The sequence below is a fragment of the Danio rerio genome, chromosome 2, assembly GCF_049306965.1.
Source record: "Danio rerio strain Tuebingen ecotype United States chromosome 2, GRCz12tu, whole genome shotgun sequence".
Lineage (NCBI taxonomy): Eukaryota > Metazoa > Chordata > Actinopteri > Cypriniformes > Danionidae > Danio > Danio rerio.
Window position 1 is genome coordinate 4,022,501 of NC_133177.1, and position 18,619 is coordinate 4,041,119.

The following is an 18,619-nucleotide window of genomic DNA, read 5'->3' on the forward strand; positions in this document are numbered from 1 at the left end:
TAATGAGAAATACAATTGTTTTTTTTTTCTCCAAGTAATTTTCTTTTTATTTTCTTCAGAGAGACGAGCGAATGCCAGAGGAGGAGCTTCATCAGCAGATTGGCCGAATCCTCGGAGATGTGGCTCCCAGCATGTTCCTCTCTTCCTTCTCTGAGACCGTGGCCTTCTTTTTAGGTACATTCACATGAGTTCATAACCTAGACATTTCTCACAAACCACACGGGAATGAAACAACATCAGATTTTATAAAATAGTTTCAAATCGATTAAAAGATATTTACCATTCCTTTTACTCTCTACTAGCCGGGCTTCCAGCTAACTCTATCAAACCTCTTCAGCTGCTTCAGAACGCAACAGCACGAGTGGTTTTTAATGAACCTAAAAGAGCACATGTCACTCCCCTGCTCATCCGTTTGCACTGGCTGCCAGTTGCTGCTCGCATCAAATTCAAAGCTCTGATGTTTGCCTACTAAGCGACTTCTGGCTTTGCTCCTTATCTGCTCTCACTTCTGCAGATTTATGTGCCCTCCAGAAACTTGCGTTCTGTGAATGAACGTCGCCCCTGGTTCCATCCCAAAGAGGGAAGAGATCACTTTCCCGAACTCTCGCATTCAATCTGCCCAGTTGGTGGAATGAACTCCCTAACTGCATCAGAACGGCAGAGTCACAAACTGTCTCCAAGCAAATGACTAAAAACTCAACTATTTAGTCTCCATTTCACTTCCTAATCTGCATTTGCCTCTCTGGCTCCACCACTAACTGTACTACAAAAAAAAAAATGTATATATTACTAATGTTTTGCTTCTTACACTTTACAGACCTGAAACTTGCCTACTGCACTTAATCAGTGTTGCTCTTATAGCTGTGTAAATTGCTTCCTTGTCCTTATTTGTAAGTCGCGTTGGATAAAAGCGTCTGCTAAACGACTAAATGTAAATGTTTCACTGAATGTGTTTGTGTGTGTTTGTGTGTGTTTGTGTGTGTTTGTGTTTGTGTGTGTGTGTGTGTGTGTGTGTGTGTGTGTGTGTGTGTGTGTTTGTGTGTGTGTGTTTGTGTGTGTGTGTGTGTGTGTTAGGCAGCCTTGCTGTCATCATGAGTCTAATGCACTTTAGCTAAAAAAAAGGTCATGTCACAGCTTTGTTTGATGTCAGCCATCAAACAAAGCTGTGCATTTCAAAACACTTTGTGGGACCTGTAATGTAAACAATGTGTTCATTTGATATGACAAAGAAGTGAGAGAAAGGTGGCTTGATTCTCATTTCCTGAAATCCATTTTCTGTGTGTGTCTGCAGGTGCTCTGTCCACCATGCCTGCGGTGAGGACGTTCTCTCTGTTCGCTGGTCTGGCCATCTTTATCGACTTCCTCCTGCAGATCAGCTGCTTTGTGTCTTTATTGGGCCTCGACATCAAGAGACAAGAGGTGAGAGGGCAAAGGTTACACACTCCTACCTGTGGGATGACAAAAGTCAAGGATCTTATTAGGGATGCACTGATACCGATACTTGGATGGATATCGGTTCAATACCTCATCTTTTTGCTGGATTGGGTATCGTCCAGCTGGTACCGATCAAAATCCGATCTTGCGCGTGCGCTATATTCTGTGTAATGTATAAGCCAGAAAACCCATGAAGGTAGCCTATTACAAGGCACTGGAAAGTTGCTATGTAGGTCTACTATATCCTAAATGTTCTGAATCTATTCTATAGTTTAATGTGAAGCACAGATGAGTATTCAAGAGGTTAAATTCATGTTCACTACAGCTCTTCCAGCTGCTCCACCTGTCAATCATTCTTCATTCATTCACAAATCAAACTGCGCGTCGTGTTCATGACAACACCAAAAACTTTCTCCAAGACTCATTTTTCCTGTTATTTTAAATAACCAGTAGAGAAATGCATTTAGTTTTGCATTAAATGCGTTCATTTTGACCTGCAACATGGAGATCATTGCTGTTTCTACATCATGTTAGGGTGCTTTCACACCTGTGAATCGATTCAGTTGTTCCGAAACAGAGATTACAATTGTTACATTGTTGCTCTTTGCTCTTGGAGCGGTTCCCTTTCACACTGCAAAGTTTCTAATCGGACCAAAAGAGCTAAAGCAAGTCACGTGCGAGTAAACTCTCCTCACATTGGTCAGGGTTTATTTTGCAGCATCCCGCTAAGCTGTCAGGAGAGTTGGTGCTTTGATGGTGATTGACAAGGTGCGCGGTGGGGAGGGGTGAGAAGGGTGCGCGACGATGCCTATTTGAGGACCGGGAGGGAGACGCAAGATTACCGGGAGATCATCACTCGTTTGCGGGCATCCGGAGACTCACGAAACTTCCCGCCATACTCATAATTCTCTCTTCAAATAGCCGTAAGCCTATTACATATCCATAAAACACTGTGATATAACCGCGCTCGGATTGGATCCCTTTCTCACTGCAATCGAACCGCTCCAGGGTTCGTTTCAATCGAGCCGAGACCACCTCATTCAAGCGACCTCGGAGCGATTACTTTGGCGCGGAACAGAGCGTGATTGCCCTGTTCACATATGCCAAACGAACCGCGCTAACTGGGCAAACGAGACACGTTCCGAAACAAAAGGTGTAGGTGTGAAAAGCCCCCTTAGATCAGCAGATCACATTCACTACACTGTAGTAGAGAGGGATATTACCTGCTCTTCACACGCAAAGTAGGCCTACCTGAAACTTTAAATTGGAAAAGGCTCAATAATACATTGGACAGATCCTCAACGCACTGATTTCTCCCCTTTTGTGCTACTGTTTTGGAAGTGTCCACAGGCCACAGGAGTGCTGTGTAATGTGTCTCAGTGATTTATCAAGCACTTCATTCACACATTAGCTGCGCAGACGCAGCGTGCACCTCTTTGTACAATTATTCTCACAATCAGTTTCTGTTCTCTCATCTTTCCGACTGAGTTTATTCTTGTGTGGGGAATACTTTCAGTGCTGCGAATAGTTTGTGAAACCCGGCTCAGGCTGGTTCCAAAAAATTGGTATCGGTGCATCCCTAAGATCTTATAAACATGTATTCATGAAGTGGATTTAATAATACAGTGGTAATTCAGAGCAACCTGTAAAGTAATTACACTGACACCTTTTTATCTGCATTATGATGTAACGATCACAAAATAATTTTTATAGCAAGAAATCATCAAAACAAATTGTGAACAACTAGGGGGTCTGACAAGGGTGTGCAAGAGTTGAGAATAAACTGGGTAATATTTTTTACAGAATTTTTTATTGATTTCTTTTTTTTATTCCTCCTCCAGGCCAATCGGATGGATATATTGTGCTGTGTGAAGTTGTCTGATGGACAAGAAGAAAAATCTGAAGGTTGGCTCTTCCGCTTCTTCAAGAAAATATACGCTCCTTTCATCCTGAAGGACTGGGTTCGCCCTCTGGTGGTAGGTGGACAGAAAATAACCCTAATACAGGGGTTCCCAAACGTTTCAGCCCACAACCTCCAAAATAACAGTGCCAGTGACTCACAAACCCCTAAAAAAAAACTAAATTCATCCTCAATGTTCAGTTGTGGCCTGTATTCATTTTTAATGTATTTGTCATAAAGGTGTCAAAGTTTAACCTGCTTCTATAAAATCAATCTGCTGCAGCTGACGCTATTGCTGTGTTGTTAATCTAACGTAAACACACCAGTCCTATGAAAAAAAAAATATTTAAAGTCTGATGGCTTTTCATTTGCATGTTGTTGTTTTTTAGTATTAAAAACTACTATTTTTATCTCCTGTGGGTTATGGTTGAAATTTGGTAATTCTAATAATTTAATAAGGTTTATTTGACTTTTTTAAAATCACCAAGCGACCCCGTCAACCACTGTTAATGCAGAATAACCAGTGGTGTTTAGTAACAAATTACAAATACTCAAACTACTGTAATTGAGTACTTTTTCCTCAGGAATTTTTATTTCAACCTGCAGTCATTACTTAATTTTCCTTGTCTATGGAGATGAGAAATATCAATCATGTGATTCCTGTCCAATCAAATCGCACATAGAAGGTAAATCGCATCATAATAAACTACCTTAAGACATTAACAATTTTAACAATTATAAAATTGTCCAAGATGTCCAAAATCTTTACATGCACTGACCCAGAGATGCATGTCACTGATGTGGAGATGACGGATGTTTACCATATGAAGACCGAAATGGCGCCCAGCAGGCACAAGAAGCCAACATGTTAGATTGAAGTTGTATCTTAACATCGTGGGGATGTTGCATTTTGTTTTGTAAATAAAAATCAGGTTAACGTCAGAACTCAATGTTAGACCAACGTCAATGTCTAATGTCCAACCTACAATCAACCTAATATCATCACCGTATTATGTTACAGCTTGACGTTGTGTGGATGTTACCACTATGACGTCTATCAGATGTTGGATTTTGGTTGCCATACATGACCAATAAATGTCAGTATTTGACATCAATATGACGTTGGTTTAAGATGATGGATTTTGGTCACTTTCTAACACAACCTGAAATCAACCAATCATCAGCGTCATTATTGGACATCAAAATAATGTTGTTCTTACTCGCTGGCTACGCATTGAATTTTGGTCACCTGACATCACAACCTAAATCTAACCTAATATTAACGTCTTTTGATGTTGTGTGCCTGCTGGGCAATAACTAAATGCACTACAGAATTTTACGTTTACACACACATGCACAAACTACATGTAAACGCATCAGCTGTTTACAGCGTAACACTCACTACTCTTGAGTACTTTTGAAAGGGCTACTTTTTACTCGTACTTTGAGTAATATTTACAACAGATACTTTTACTCTACTCGCTCTACATTTTTAGGCAAGTTATGGTACTTTTACTTAAGTATGATTTTTCTGTACTCTTTTCACCACTGATAATAAACCAGTGTACGTCAAGTATTCACAAGTAAATTCTGTCACTAAATATTTTTTTCTTACCTGTGAATCTTCTTTTCTCCTCCGCAGGTTGCTGTGTTTGTGGGAATGCTGTCCTTCAGCATTGCCGTTGTTAATAAAGTGGAGATTGGACTGGAGCAGACGCTATCCATGCCTGATGTGAGTGTTTATTGACAGTTTTGAATAATGGTCAGTGTTACATTAATAGTTGCTGTTTGTAAAGGTGTGATTCATTTATTTTGTGTGACGTGCGTTTGTGTTGCATTCATAGGTTATCCAAATTGAACCAATCATTGGTAATTTGCCTGCGTTCTTGTCTTAGGACCATTTTGAAAAAAAATTTTAAGCCACTTTAAATGTTGTCTGCTTTGTTTACCCGTTATGCCTGCTTTGTGGAGACCCTGTGTATGAATGGTCACTGTATTGCTGTTTCAGGACTCATATGTGCTGAATTACTTTGGGAATCTGAGCAAGTATCTACACACCGGGCCGCCGGTTTACTTCGTGGTTGAAGATGGCCATGATTATAAGACGTTTGAGGGCCAGAACGCAGTGTGTGGTGGAGTCGGCTGCAACAACGACTCTCTGGTCCAGCAGATTTACACCGCTTCCCTCATGAGCAACTAGTGAGTGATGCTTTACTTTCAATCAACCAGTATTAATGGAGTTGCAAACATACTCTTTTTATTCATAGTTTAAATAGATTTCGTTTCAAGTGACCCAGTGCTTCCCACATATAGACTCTACCTGGGTAAAGTCATATTAACAGCCACCCAAGTATTTTTTTTTTGCCATTATAATCCTTTTGCACTTTTTTTTTAATCTGTCCTGGTAACCATCCACATTTAATTTAAAGTTTCATTTCGTACTGCCCCGTTGTGTGTGCCTGAAAACGGTCCCATAAACAGTTTTACATGATCAGCAGACTCGCAGAGACGTGCCTTTTTGGGACTTCAGAAAATTTTCGGCCAGAGTTTTTAATTCTCCTAAAATGTCTTTGGTTCAACTTTTAAGTTGTTGGTAATTGTGTGCGTTTTTGCATTTACTTTTCATTTAAGCCTGACTTAGGTTTGCTTGACTTTCACAGAACCATTAAATAATTCATTCTTTAATCAAAACGATTCAGAAAAACTTGACTAAATACTCAGAGAACCTATTGACATCTAAAACTGGCTGCAAAATACACTCACCGGACACTTTATTAGGTACACCTGTCCAACTTGCAAATTTCTAGTCAATCTCATGGCAGCAACTTAATGCATTTAAGCATGTAGACATTGTCAAGACGATCTCCTGGTCTGGTGACTCGATTTCTGCTGCCACATTGGGATGGTCGGGTCCAAATTTGGCATCAACAACATGAAAGCATGGATCCATCCTGCCTTGTATCAACAGTTCAGGCTGGTGGTGGTGGTGTAATGGTGTGGGGGGTATTTTCTTGGCACACTTTGGGCCCATTAATACCAATTTAGCATCGTGCCGACACCACAGCCTACCTGAGTATTGTTGCTGTCTGACCATGTCCTTTCCTTTATGACCACAGTGTACCCGTCTTCTGATGGCTACTTCCAGCAGTATAACACATCATGTCATAAAGCGCGGATCATCTCAGACTGGTTTTTTGAACATGACAATGAGTTCACTTTAGTCAAATGGCCTCCGCAGTCACCAGTTCCCAATCCAATTGAGCACTTGAGATGTGGTGGAACGGGAGATTCGCATCATGGATGTGCAGCCGACAAATCTGCAGCAATTGCAAGATGCTATCATGTCAATATCATGTTCCATCTATGCCACGATGGAAGGATTAATGCAGTTCTGAAAGGAAAAGGGGGTCCAACCCGATACTAGTAAGGTGTACCTAATAAAGTGGCCGTTTAGAGAGAAAGAGAGATTCTGAATTGCATAAAACTAAGGGAAATGGTGGATTTCTTTTAATTTGAACAGCCTATTTTATCTTTATTTTGAAATGATACTTTGTTTAACAGTATAATAATGAATATGTTGTTTAAAATCACATAATTTTTTGTTTGTCGCATGTAGTTAACCATTTATGTGTTATGGGTAAAATGTGTGTTTCAATTTGGGTAACACCCCGCAAGTATATTACAAACCTGTGGAAAGTACTTTGACCAAACTGTTTTTTTCATGTCTTTATTTTTAATTTACTGTAATAGCCTTATAAATACTTGTAGGAAATTCCTATAAAGTTGCTTTAAGTTTTGGAAAAAGCACTTTCAGATGAGTATATTGATGTTTTGTGTGATGATTTCAGCACAAGGATCAGTAATGTACCCTCGTCCTGGCTGGATGACTACTTTGACTGGGTGAAGCCGCAGTCGACCTGCTGCAGATATTACAACAGCACAGGAGCTTTCTGTAACGCTTCAGGTAAACCAATGTTTACTGACCTTTGCATACAGTAAAATCACACTGCTCCTGGCTCTTTATAAACCTACTGCTGTGGACAAAATGAACCTTCTCAGTTTTTCAGGATGATACTGAATGGATGAGTAAAATCTTTTTTGTTTTATTTTTTAAACATCTGTTAACACTGTGCAAAATGTAGGTAAAGTTTTACAATACACAATAATGGGTAGCACTTTAGGTTAGGTCATAATTCGTGCTATTAACTCTAGGATCAGTAATGTACCTGCCTATTATTAAGATATGAAGTGTTCATTAGTAGTTATGAAGTTTGATCTTATTCTGCATACCAAAACCCAACTTTTACCTTACTAACTATTAATACACAGCTAATTAGTAATTTATTACGCTAGTCGTGTTAGTTAATGATTTGTCAATACTATGAATTGTGACCTAAGCTATTAGTGCTACATTACATTATGCTAGTTAATGTATTTACTAATATGAACAAACAACGAGCAATACATTTATTAAAGTGTGTGTTCATGTTAACCAACATTAGTTAATGGAAATAAAGTTGTACGTTGTTAGTTCATGTTAACTCAAGGTGCATTGTGTAAGGGAAAGCTTTAAACAAAATGTTTAACGTTATCGGCAGCCTGACTCAAAGCAGAGACTAGAGTACATTATTCTGTTAAAACAACGTCCTGGATGTACTTTAGCTGGCTTATTTTATGGATACTTACCACAAAACTTTGTTTAAAACTGTAATAATTTCTTAAATGCTTAATTAAACGCAAGGGAAATGAAAACAACGTGCACTAACCTGCGTATTCAGTCACAAGATGGCGCCAAACGCAAAGCTGGCAGAAACTAAAATGGCTGAATAAAACATTGACTTACATTTTAGTCATTCACAAAACGGCGCCAAACGTGTTCATGTTAGTAAAATCTGGTTAACTAACATTAACTAATCAAACCCTATTGTAAAGTGAGACCCAATTTTCAAAAATATATTTTAAATCAATGTTTTGATGACTAAAAAAATCAGGGTTATACTAGCAAATCTTGATTTCTTGACTCTTCTGACGTGAAAACGATGGTTTTGTGTTGTCATAAAATATATAAACCAGTCTGAAACAATGACATCTTTTAACATGTTGACCAATTGTTATATTAAACGTTTTAGAAGAAACATCAGCAGTTCACAGAACAAAACAATTTGTGTTTTGTTGTGTAAACTTTGTTCTGTAAAGAATATTGAGTTTTTACTTAAACTCTATAAATAAAATATCCTAAAATTATTATGACTTCAGAGGAAACAAGATTTTTTTTTCCTAATGTGATGATCGGATCACTTTAGTATTAAAAGTGGATTGTAAAGGAGTCGTTTACCCCAAATCATTTACCTGTCTGATATCTGTTTGACTAAATGTGCTTATACTGTGTTTCTCTTTGGATGAAACATTATTTTTGTTAGTTTTATCGTCAGTTGAGTGATTGAGATGTTTTCTCTCTCAGTGGTGGACAAGAGCTGCGTTCACTGCAGACCAATGACCTCTAGTGGGAAACAGAGACCGAACGGCACTGAGTTCATGCACTTCCTCCCCATGTTTCTCTCTGACAACCCCAATATCAAATGTGGAAAAGGGTAAGTTTAAACACTTTCTGCTGAGCACTCTTGGCCCTTGAAACAGAGTGTGAAGAGGAAGGGCTTCAAGGTTTAATCCTAAAATAAATGGGACAGCACCTGCACACATCATGTCATTGCGATCTCTTACATCATATGAGATCGTCAATCACAACTGCTGTTGCATTATTTTTTTATATTTATCTTCAGGAGACGCATATACCATGTTATCATAACGAATAAATGAGGCCGCAAGCTTGTAACCATACTGTGTATTTACACTATTCTTCCTGCAAACAAGTCTTAAGGTGGGCAACAGTACATGGTCTTCGTTGTCACATTGAGTTTCAAAATGTGCCACATATTCTCTATTGGGGTCAGGTCAGGACTGCAGACAGGCCAATCAAATACCTGTTATTCTCTTCCTCTGCAGCGAGGACTTTGAAATGTGTGCAGAATGTGGTTTTGCATTGTCTTATTAAAATATGCATGGGTGTCCCTGAAAAAGAAGGCAACATATTGACAGGTCAGGACTGTAGACAGGCCAGTCAAGTACATGTAACAACTTCCATATATATAAGAATATTATTAATTTCTTCATATATTATTATAATATAATAATAAAATGGTAAATAGTAATTTCAATAATTTCTCTTTTATTTGTTGGCAAACTGGCGATCCTCTGCCCATCTTTGCTCCTAAATGACTAGACCTTTCTTAGATGCTGCTTTTGTACTGAATCATAATTACAATCCCGTGTTGACATCACCTTTTCAAATCACATCATTACTTAAACAATTTACCTGATTTCTAGCCCTAAACTGCTCCTGTCCCAACTTTTTTTTTTTTAAATGTGTCGCAAGAACCAACATTTGAATACGTGTTTATTTAAAAAGGGACCCAGTAAATAATGTGTGCCGTTTTGTCTGCAATAAAATGCTAATAACAAAGTAAATTAAAAAAATGACTGCTTTTTGTTTGCATTTCCCATGCTGTCCAAAATTTAGAGCAGTACAGAGCAACATTGACAGAAGTATAAATGCAACAGTGTCAGTTGAATGTAGTGTATATGAGAACGCTGTATTAAGGCTTGTGTGTTTTGTGCAGTGGTCATGCAGCGTACGGCACTGCCGTGGATCTCAAAGACAACAACACAGATGTGGGCGCCACATACTTCATGAGTTACCACACCATCCTGAAAAACTCCTCCGACTTTATTAATGCCATGAAGATGGCCAGAGAGCTTACAGACAACATCACACAGACCCTCAGCACGCATGACAAGAGCTACAAAGTCTTCCCTTACAGGTAAACACATAGTGACTGAAGCGAGATTTGGGCTTTTTAGCTTTTTTTTTTTTTTTTTAAGTTTGCTGATGTTGAATAAATGGTTTGCATTGAAAGTTAAAGTCACATGGCAGATTCAGGAAAGCAGAACTTATACTTCCATAAAAGGTGTTGAAATTGACGTTGAAAATGTATCATAAATATGCAAACCAGTGTGTCCTAGTGATTACTGGGCAAAAACTATTGAGAAAAAACTCTGCACACCTCTAAACCGGCTTTAGATACCATAGTAAACATTTCTTTGGTAAATCTAGTCTTTTAAATGTAAGAAATTGTTGGTTCTTTTATTACATCTCCTTTAGAAAAATTGTGGGACATACCAAATTTTTTTGTTTTATTCAGTATTTTTTTTAATGAATGAAATAAGTAAGTTATCACTTTAACATGGCATTACAGTTATAAAAGTTAGTTATTTTTCCCCACTATATTTTATTATTAATTAAAAATAACTAGCTTTTAGAAGGTGATAAATATGCTGAGTTGTTGTTGCTGCAACAAGCATATAAAATAGCAGATTAAATACTGAATGTTTTTTGTTATTTTCTTAATAAATATGTATTTAATTGTTGATTATAAATACTATACATTTACCATAACAAAATCATACATGTTTATTAATTTAATAGTAATAGTAATACCTTTTAATCAATATTATAATAATATAAAATAATGAAAATAATATTGAATATACTCTAGTGTTGTAATTTTCAATGTGTTCATTTAAGATTTTATTTTAATAAGAAAAAAAATCTGATTAAATCCTGAGCAGTTTCAGTGTTTAAAAGATGAAAGCTTGGATATTTTATTTTGTATCATTTATGGTAAATATGATAATGTTGAAAGCAAAATTATTAGTCCTTTTGTGATCTAGAGCAATATCAAACTCATAGCAGGGCGATATGGCTGTATATCGGCACTGTTGGGGGGCGTGCGTTGGTTGAAGGGTGAGTGCCTTAGGCCCTATTCACACATACAGACCTTTCCGGAAAATTACCGGCAAATGTAAAAACACTAAGACTTGTAAACACTGAAAAAAATTCATTAAACATCACTTGGGAAATATTTGAAGCAGAATTAATTTCTCAGAAGGGCTAATTATTTCACACACAGAGCTATCTTTATGGGGACTTCCCAGTGACATAATGGTTTTAATATTGTACTGTTTTATATGTAGCAGTTGTTGTTTTCAGATTGAACATCCTCCATCCTGTTTTCTCCTCATCCGCAGTGTGTTTTACGTCTTCTACGAGCAGTATCTGACCATCGTCGATGACACCGCGCTGAACCTCGGCGTGTCTCTGTCCGCCATCTTCATTGTGACGGCAGTTCTGCTGGGCTTTGAGCTCTGGTCGGCGGTGCTCGTCTGCTTCACCATCGCTATGATCCTCATCAACATGTTCGGGGTCATGTGGCTCTGGAGCATCAGCCTCAACGCTGTCTCATTGGTCAACTTGGTCATGGTGAGTCCCAAAACTGATACTGACCCATCAGACTGATCACACAAAAATAAAGATTACTCACTATTTTGAAGTGCCCATGATCTCTTGCATGTTCTCAATCCTGATATGATGTTGTTGTTGTTGTTGTGCAGAGTTGTGGGATATCAGTGGAGTTCTGCAGTCATATAGTGAGGGCTTTCTCCATCAGCACCAGGAGCTCCCGGGTGGAGCGGGCAGAGGAGGCGTTGGCACATATGGGCAGCTCCGTGAGTCCCCAAACACACACACAAACACACACAGTACAGCGCCCCCTGGGTCAATAAGAGAAGAAGTCTTTGTTTAACTCTGTTCAAATTAATAACGAAAATGAAGATGTTTAAATATTTAATATATATATATTAGTTAAAAGTGGGGTGGGGGGGATGACGAGCACGTGCACGTCTAGAACGTGCTGACGTGAGCATCTGCTTTAGCCAATCAGAACAGTCAGACGCATTCACGTCCGTGCGGTTTATGACAATAAAAGCCTTTGAATATTTTTCCAGACACCTTTAGCTGATAGAAATTAGTCAGATCACGTTTATATGTTCATCTTAATGCCAACCGTGTAAATAATTATCGATAAGATGCTTATGATAAGCCGTTTTTGTTTACCTGCAAGCTTTGTGTGTGCCCGTGAAACACCCAGTGAGTGCCAGAACATGCATATCATGTACATCTCGACATGGCAACAGGGTTTTCAGCGCTGTGTTTGCGATCTCTGGGTATTCTGCCATTACTTTAATCCTGAACACCGGCAGAGTTGTTGTCTCGAACACTGTTTTAAGGCCGCCGTCATTTACGATCTCCAGCAGTTGGTCTTCTTCTTGCACGGACATGCTGGATTCAGCTGGTTTGTTGACAAATGGGTCACGTATCCATTCCCTAGCCGTTTGTGGGTCCTTTGAGGTTGGGAAGTAGCGCTCAAACTCCTTTAACAGCGAAGACTGATGATCGTGCACCAGCTTGGTGAGTGAGGCTCAGTCTCGCACAAAATCCCTGCTAATGTTTGAAACATGTCCAATATGCTTCAGTTTGGCTTTAAATGCAGCTACTTTATCTGACAACTTAAAGATAATTAATTCTTGTGCGGCCCGGTACTGATTGATCCACGGACCGGGTTGGGGACCACTGTTTTACAGCACTGTGGAGGAATTTTGGCCCTCTTGGCTTTGCAGAATTGTTGTAATTCAGCCACATTGAGGGGTTTTTAAGCATGAACTGCCTTTTGAAGCTCATGTCACAGCATCTCAATTGGATTCAAGTCAGAGCTTTGACTAGGCCACTCCAGAGTCTTCTTTTTTTCAGCCATTGAGAATTGGACTTTCTAGTGTGCTTTAGATCATTGTCCTGCTGCAGAACCCAAGTTTGCTTCAGCTTGAAGTCACTTACAGATGACCGGACATTCTTCTTCAGAATATTTGTTACACAGCAGAATTTGTGGTTTCATTTGCGCACTTGGGTTTATTTCGGTCAGCCGGCAACACCTGGGAAGGTTCTCCACTGCAACACTTCTCCAAAAAACACAGGGCTATGTAGCTTTGTGTTTAGTTTTCATTTAATAATAATAATATCCTTCATTTATAAATATTGAAATCTGACAAACATGTTAAAAAAAAAAAAAAAAAACTCAGTAAGGGGGCAAACACTTTTTCACACCACTGCATATACCCCATTTAAACTCTGCTCTGACTGAAAACAAATTAATTTGAGTTTGAATTTTGAGCAGATCAAAATGTTTTGCTGATACTCACCAAGGGTGTCAAATTAGTGGATTGATTCTGCATGAAGCAGTGTAAATGAGAGTGAAATGACTCCTCTTCTGTCTGCTGCTGTGTGTCTGCAGGTCTTCAGTGGAATCACCCTCACCAAGTTTGGCGGGATCCTGATTCTCGCTCTGTCCAAATCGCAGATCTTCCAGATTTTCTACTTCCGCATGTATCTGGCAATCGTGCTTCTGGGAGCCGCTCACGGCCTCATCTTCCTGCCTGTCTTACTCAGTTATGCAGGTAAATCACTATCTCCGAGAACATTCATGATTTGTCTTGAAGCAGTAGTTCATTTAAAACATTTAAAGACAAGGCATCATTAAATGACCAAAAAAGGGATGTATTACTTTAAAATTTTGATTACTGTTTTTGATAATGCCTACCTTTTTATATACACTTTAAAATGATTATTAATCAGAAAACATTTTCATAGATGTTTCATAAAATTGTTAATTTCCAAAAAAAACACAATTCAACCATTTGTCAGATCCTATAATGAAATTTTACATAAATTATATGTAATAAAGAAACTGATTTATTACAGATAACAAAGATTTATCAAAAGGTCAAATTAATTAGCACAAATCAATAATATGCATTTATTAACGCTTGTTAATTGGGTAGTAAATATTGATTTTCATGTTCACGTTTCACTCACACTTGAACTCACTCACACTTGAACTCACACTTCATTAACTAAAGTTTAAAGATATTATTTTAGATTTTTAATAAAGCATTAGTAAATGTTAGGATTAACAAATATTAGAAAGTACTATAGAATATTTTTATGTGTTTATATATATATATATATATATATATATATATATATATATATATATATATATATATAATTTTTTTTGTAAAACTTTTAGGTAATTGTCATTGAAGGGATAGTTCTCCCCAAAATGAATATGTACTCAATATATATTCTCCCTCAAGTGGTTTTAAACCAGAAACCCGAGTTTCTTTCTTCTGTTGAACTATTGACTTCCATAGTAGGAAAAACTAATACTATAGAAGTGGTTACCGGTTTCCAACATTATTCAAAATATATTCTTTATGTTCAAAAGAAGAAACTCATATTCAGTAAGTAAATGATGACATAACTTTCATTTTTGGATGAGGTGTCCCCTTAAATTGTATCTTATACACTCACTGGCCACTTTATTAGGTACACCTGTCCAACTGCTCATTAATGCAAATTTCTAATCAGTCAATCACTTGGCAGCATCTCAATGTATTTAGGCATGTAGGCATGGTCAAGACAATCTGCTGCAGTTTAAACCGAGCATCAGAATGGGGAAGAAAGGGGATTTAAGTGACTTTGAACGTGGCATGGTTGTTGGTGCCTGACAGACTGGTCAGAGTATTCCAGAAACTGCTTATCTACTGGGATTTTCAAGCTCAGCCATCTCTAGGTTTTACAGTCTGAAAAAGAGAAAATATCCAGTGAGCGGCAGTTCTGTGGGCGCAAATGCCATGTTGATGCCAGGGGTCAGAGGAGAATGGCCAGACTGGTTCCAGCTGATAGAAAGGCAACAGTAACTCAAATAAGCATTCGGTACAACCGAGGTCTGCAGAAGAGCATCTCTGAACACACAACACGTCCAACCTTGAGGCGCATGGGCTACAGCAGCAGAAGACCACACCGGGTGCCACTCCTGTCAGCTAAGAACAAGAAACTGAAGCTACAATTCACACAGGCTCACCTAAATTGGACAACTGAAGATTGGAGAAAGGTTGCCTGGTCTGGCGAGTCTCCATTTCTGCTGCAACATTTGAATGGTCGGGTCAGAATTTGGCATCAACAACATGTGAAAGCATGGATCCATCCTGCCTTGTTTCAACGGTTCAGGCTGCTGGTGGTGGTGTAATGGTGTGGGGGATGTTTTTGGCACACTCTGGGCCCATTAGTACCAATTGAGCATCGTGTCAATACCACAGCATACCTGAGTATTGTTGCTGACCATGTCCATCCCTTTATGACCACAGTGTACCCATCTTCTGTTGGCTACTTCCAGCAGGATAACACACTATGTCATAAAGCGTGAATCATCTCAGACTGGTTTCTTGAACATGACAATGAGTTCCCTGTACTCAAATGGCCTCCACAGTCACCAGAGCTCAATCCAATAGTGCACCTTTGGGATGTGTTGGAACGGGAGATTCACATCATAGATGTGCAGCCGACAAATCTGCAGCAACTGCGTTATGCTATCATGTCAATATGGACCACTATCTCTGAGGAATATTTCCAGTACCTTGTTGAATCCATGCCACGAAGGATTAGGGCAGTTCTGAACGCTAAAATTGCTGCATCTCGGTACTAATAAGGTATACCTAATAAAGTGGCCAGTAAGTGTACATGCTTTTTGAAAGCAGAAAAGGGAAAAAATAAAATTGGCGGAGAATAAAATGAATTTGGCAATAATAAAATGACTTCTGAAACCATATTATGAATGAATAATATGTTCTAAAATCATCTCTGTGTGTTTTATCTCACAGGCCCGTCTGTAAATAAAGCAAAGGTTCTAGCTGCGCACAACAGGTTTGTGGGCACAGAGAGAGAGCGGCTCATCTACTGATCCTCAGCGGACGACGCCAGCTTTTCATATTCATGTTACACACATTTGTAACTCATTCAGCTGACAGACTTAACTCAGGACTGTGCTTTGGATGAACAGAAGACCTTTCTACCACTACTTCTCCTGTCTGCGTTCACCAAATAAACCTAACACACTTGGTAGATCCTGACATGATGCAGTATATAGAGTTTGTGGAGAAGAAAACTTTTATTTCCATTAAACACAAACCTGTGGTTCTGGTAAAGCAACAACGAGAGCATGAGGGCAACGTTTGTTTCGTTTGTATGAATGTATACGTGTAAAAAAATGTTTGACTAATCCTTTTTTTATTTATTTGTATGCAATTATTTACTTATTGTTAGCATGTTTCACATAACGAGTCAAATTCACAGATAATGAAAGAACCGTGTGGACAATCTCTTGATGTATTGTGATGCTTTGACAAGAACCGTATGTTACACACAGCTAGCGCTTTATTGCTAGCATGACCTGAACGGTGTTGTTTTCAAGCAGGAAAACCACGTTAGTCTTAGCTAATTAATGAAATTGGTTGCTGTGGGACGTTTTAAAATTGTTTACTTACAAAGTTGTGCTGCGTTAATTAGCATAGACATGCTAATAAAGGGAGTGCTAGCATTAGTTTAGTGACTTAAGGCGGCAATTCTAACCAAAACACAAGCAAAGATAGGTTGCAGTTTGGTTTAACTCTCATATGTTCAGAATTTGCCTGTTTATTTCAATTACTAACACAGTTTAGCTTTAAAATGGCTGCTTACATGGTTTTGTAAACCATCAATATGGAAGGGGAATTAGCCTACTATAGTAAACTTAGCAACGTGCAAGGCAGAAATGTGTTTGCATACAAATAAATGGTTATTTTTATGATGAAAGTTTGGGATTGATAGGAATTGTGGGTATGATGTGATTTTTCAAAGTAATGTTTGTCATTAGTCAGGGACTGAAAACTTGGACATTTATGTAAACATTTCCATAGCTTTGGTAAAAGATAGATGCGTGTGCCTCATGGACATTATAGCAGTCTAAAGTTTCTGCTTTGTGCATAAACGTTCTTGATTTGAAGATTTTTTTTGGAATAAATACGGACTAATTTGTAATAAAAAAGATTGTTTTATTTATCGACTGTGCCTGTGTCCACATCTGTGAAACATGAAGTGTGTTTTGTATCATGCATAATAATTCATTCGTTCATTCTGCTTTTTTCCGTGGCTGGGTCACTGAGGTAGCAGTCTTAGTAGAGAATTCCAGACTTCCCTCTACCCAGAAAGTTCCTCCAGCTCCTCCGAGGGCTTTCCTACGCCAACCGAGAGACGGCTCCTCCAAGGGCATACTTAGGCCAACCAAGAGACAGTTCCTCCAGCTCCTCCGAGTGCATTCCTAGGCAAACCAAGAGACAGTTCCTCCAGTTCCTCAAGGGCATTCCTAGGCAAACCAAGAGACAGTTCCTCCAGCTCCTCCGAGTGCATTCCTAGGCAAACCGAGAGACAGTTCCTCCAGCTCCTCCGAGTGCATTCCTAGGCAAACCAAGAGACAGTTCCTCCAGTTCCTCAAGGGCATTCCTAGGCAAACCAAGAGACAGTTCCTCCAGCTCCTCGAGGGCATTCCTAGGCAAACCGAGAGACAGTTCCTCCAGCTCCTTAAGGGCATTCCTAGGCTTCTTGGGGGTCATGCCTAGGCCATCCGAGAGACAGTTCCTCCAGCTCTCCTGAGGGCATTCCTTGGCCAACCGAGAGACAGTTCCTCCAGCTCCTCGAGGGCATTCCTAGGCTCCTTGGAGGGCATTCCTTGGCCAACCGAGAGACAGTTCCTCCAGCTCCTCGAGGGCATTCCTAGGCAAACCGATAGACAGTTCCTCCAGCTCCTCGAGGGCATTCCTAGGCTCCTTGGGGGGCATTCCTTGGCCAACCGAGAGACAGTTCCTCCAGCTCCTCGAGTGCATTCCTAGGCTCCTTGGGGGGCATTCCTAGGCCAACCGAGAGACAGTTCCTCCAGGTCCTCGACGGCATTCCTAGGCTCCTTGGAGGGCATTCCTAGGCCAATCGAGAGACAGTTCCTCCAGCTCCTCAAAGGCATTCCTGGGCTCCTTGGAGTGCATTCCTTGTCCAACCGAGAGACAGTTCCTCCAGCTCCCCTGAGGGCATTCCTAGGCCAACCTAGAGACAGTTCCTCCAGCTTCTCCGAGGGCATTCCTTGGCCAACCGAGAGACAGTTCCTCCAGCTCCTCGAGGGCATTCCTAGGCTCCTCCGAGGTCATTGCTAAGCCAACCTAGAGACAGTTCCTCCAGCTCCTCCGAGGGCATTCTTAGGCCAACCGAGAGACAGTTCCTCCTGCTTCTCCGAGGGCTTTCCTATGGACAGTTCCTCCAGCTCCTCGAGGGCATTCCTTTGCTGCTTGGGGTGCACTTAAAAAGTATTAAAGTCTTAAATGCTATTTTCTAAAGTATTAGGTTTTATATCATTTTTGACTATGCAGTGTATGGTTGTGTGCTAAAGTTTGCCTGAATTAAATCTGCGAATA

The 18,619-nt window shown here is 39.5% G+C and overlaps 2 protein-coding genes across 4 annotated transcripts in view; both read left to right on the plus strand.

The window, feature by feature from the left end:
- The window catches only part of npc1 (Niemann-Pick disease, type C1), a 43,344-nt gene extending 26,124 nt beyond the window's left edge, over positions 1-17,220 (plus strand). The window contains exons 14-25 of one of the 3 annotated variants that reach the window (NM_001243875.1): positions 60-174; positions 1,292-1,419; positions 3,276-3,410; positions 4,977-5,066; positions 5,343-5,533; positions 7,183-7,298; positions 8,796-8,925; positions 10,012-10,212; positions 11,480-11,711; positions 11,843-11,956; positions 13,576-13,738; positions 16,004-17,220. In NM_001243875.1, the coding sequence (NP_001230804.1) occupies positions 60-174; positions 1,292-1,419; positions 3,276-3,410; positions 4,977-5,066; positions 5,343-5,533; positions 7,183-7,298; positions 8,796-8,925; positions 10,012-10,212; positions 11,480-11,711; positions 11,843-11,956; positions 13,576-13,738; positions 16,004-16,083 (1,695 nt within the window). In that variant the 3' untranslated portion in view covers positions 16,084-17,220. Of the gene's footprint in view, positions 1-59; positions 175-1,291; positions 1,420-3,275; positions 3,411-4,976; positions 5,067-5,342; positions 5,534-7,182; positions 7,299-8,795; positions 8,926-10,011; positions 10,213-11,479; positions 11,712-11,842; positions 11,957-13,575; positions 13,837-16,003 lie in introns of those variants that run through there. The other 2 variants (XM_005163659.6, XM_005163658.5) reach the window with 2 other exon arrangements.
- Positions 17,221-18,036: 816 nt separating this feature from the next.
- mpp7b (MAGUK p55 scaffold protein 7b) overlaps positions 18,037-18,619 on the plus strand; it is a 178,121-nt gene continuing 177,538 nt past the window's right edge. Inside the window, exon 1 of the mRNA XM_073922600.1 lies at positions 18,037-18,511. The gene's annotated coding sequence lies outside the window, so the exon portion shown is untranslated. The remainder of the gene's footprint in view (positions 18,512-18,619) is intronic.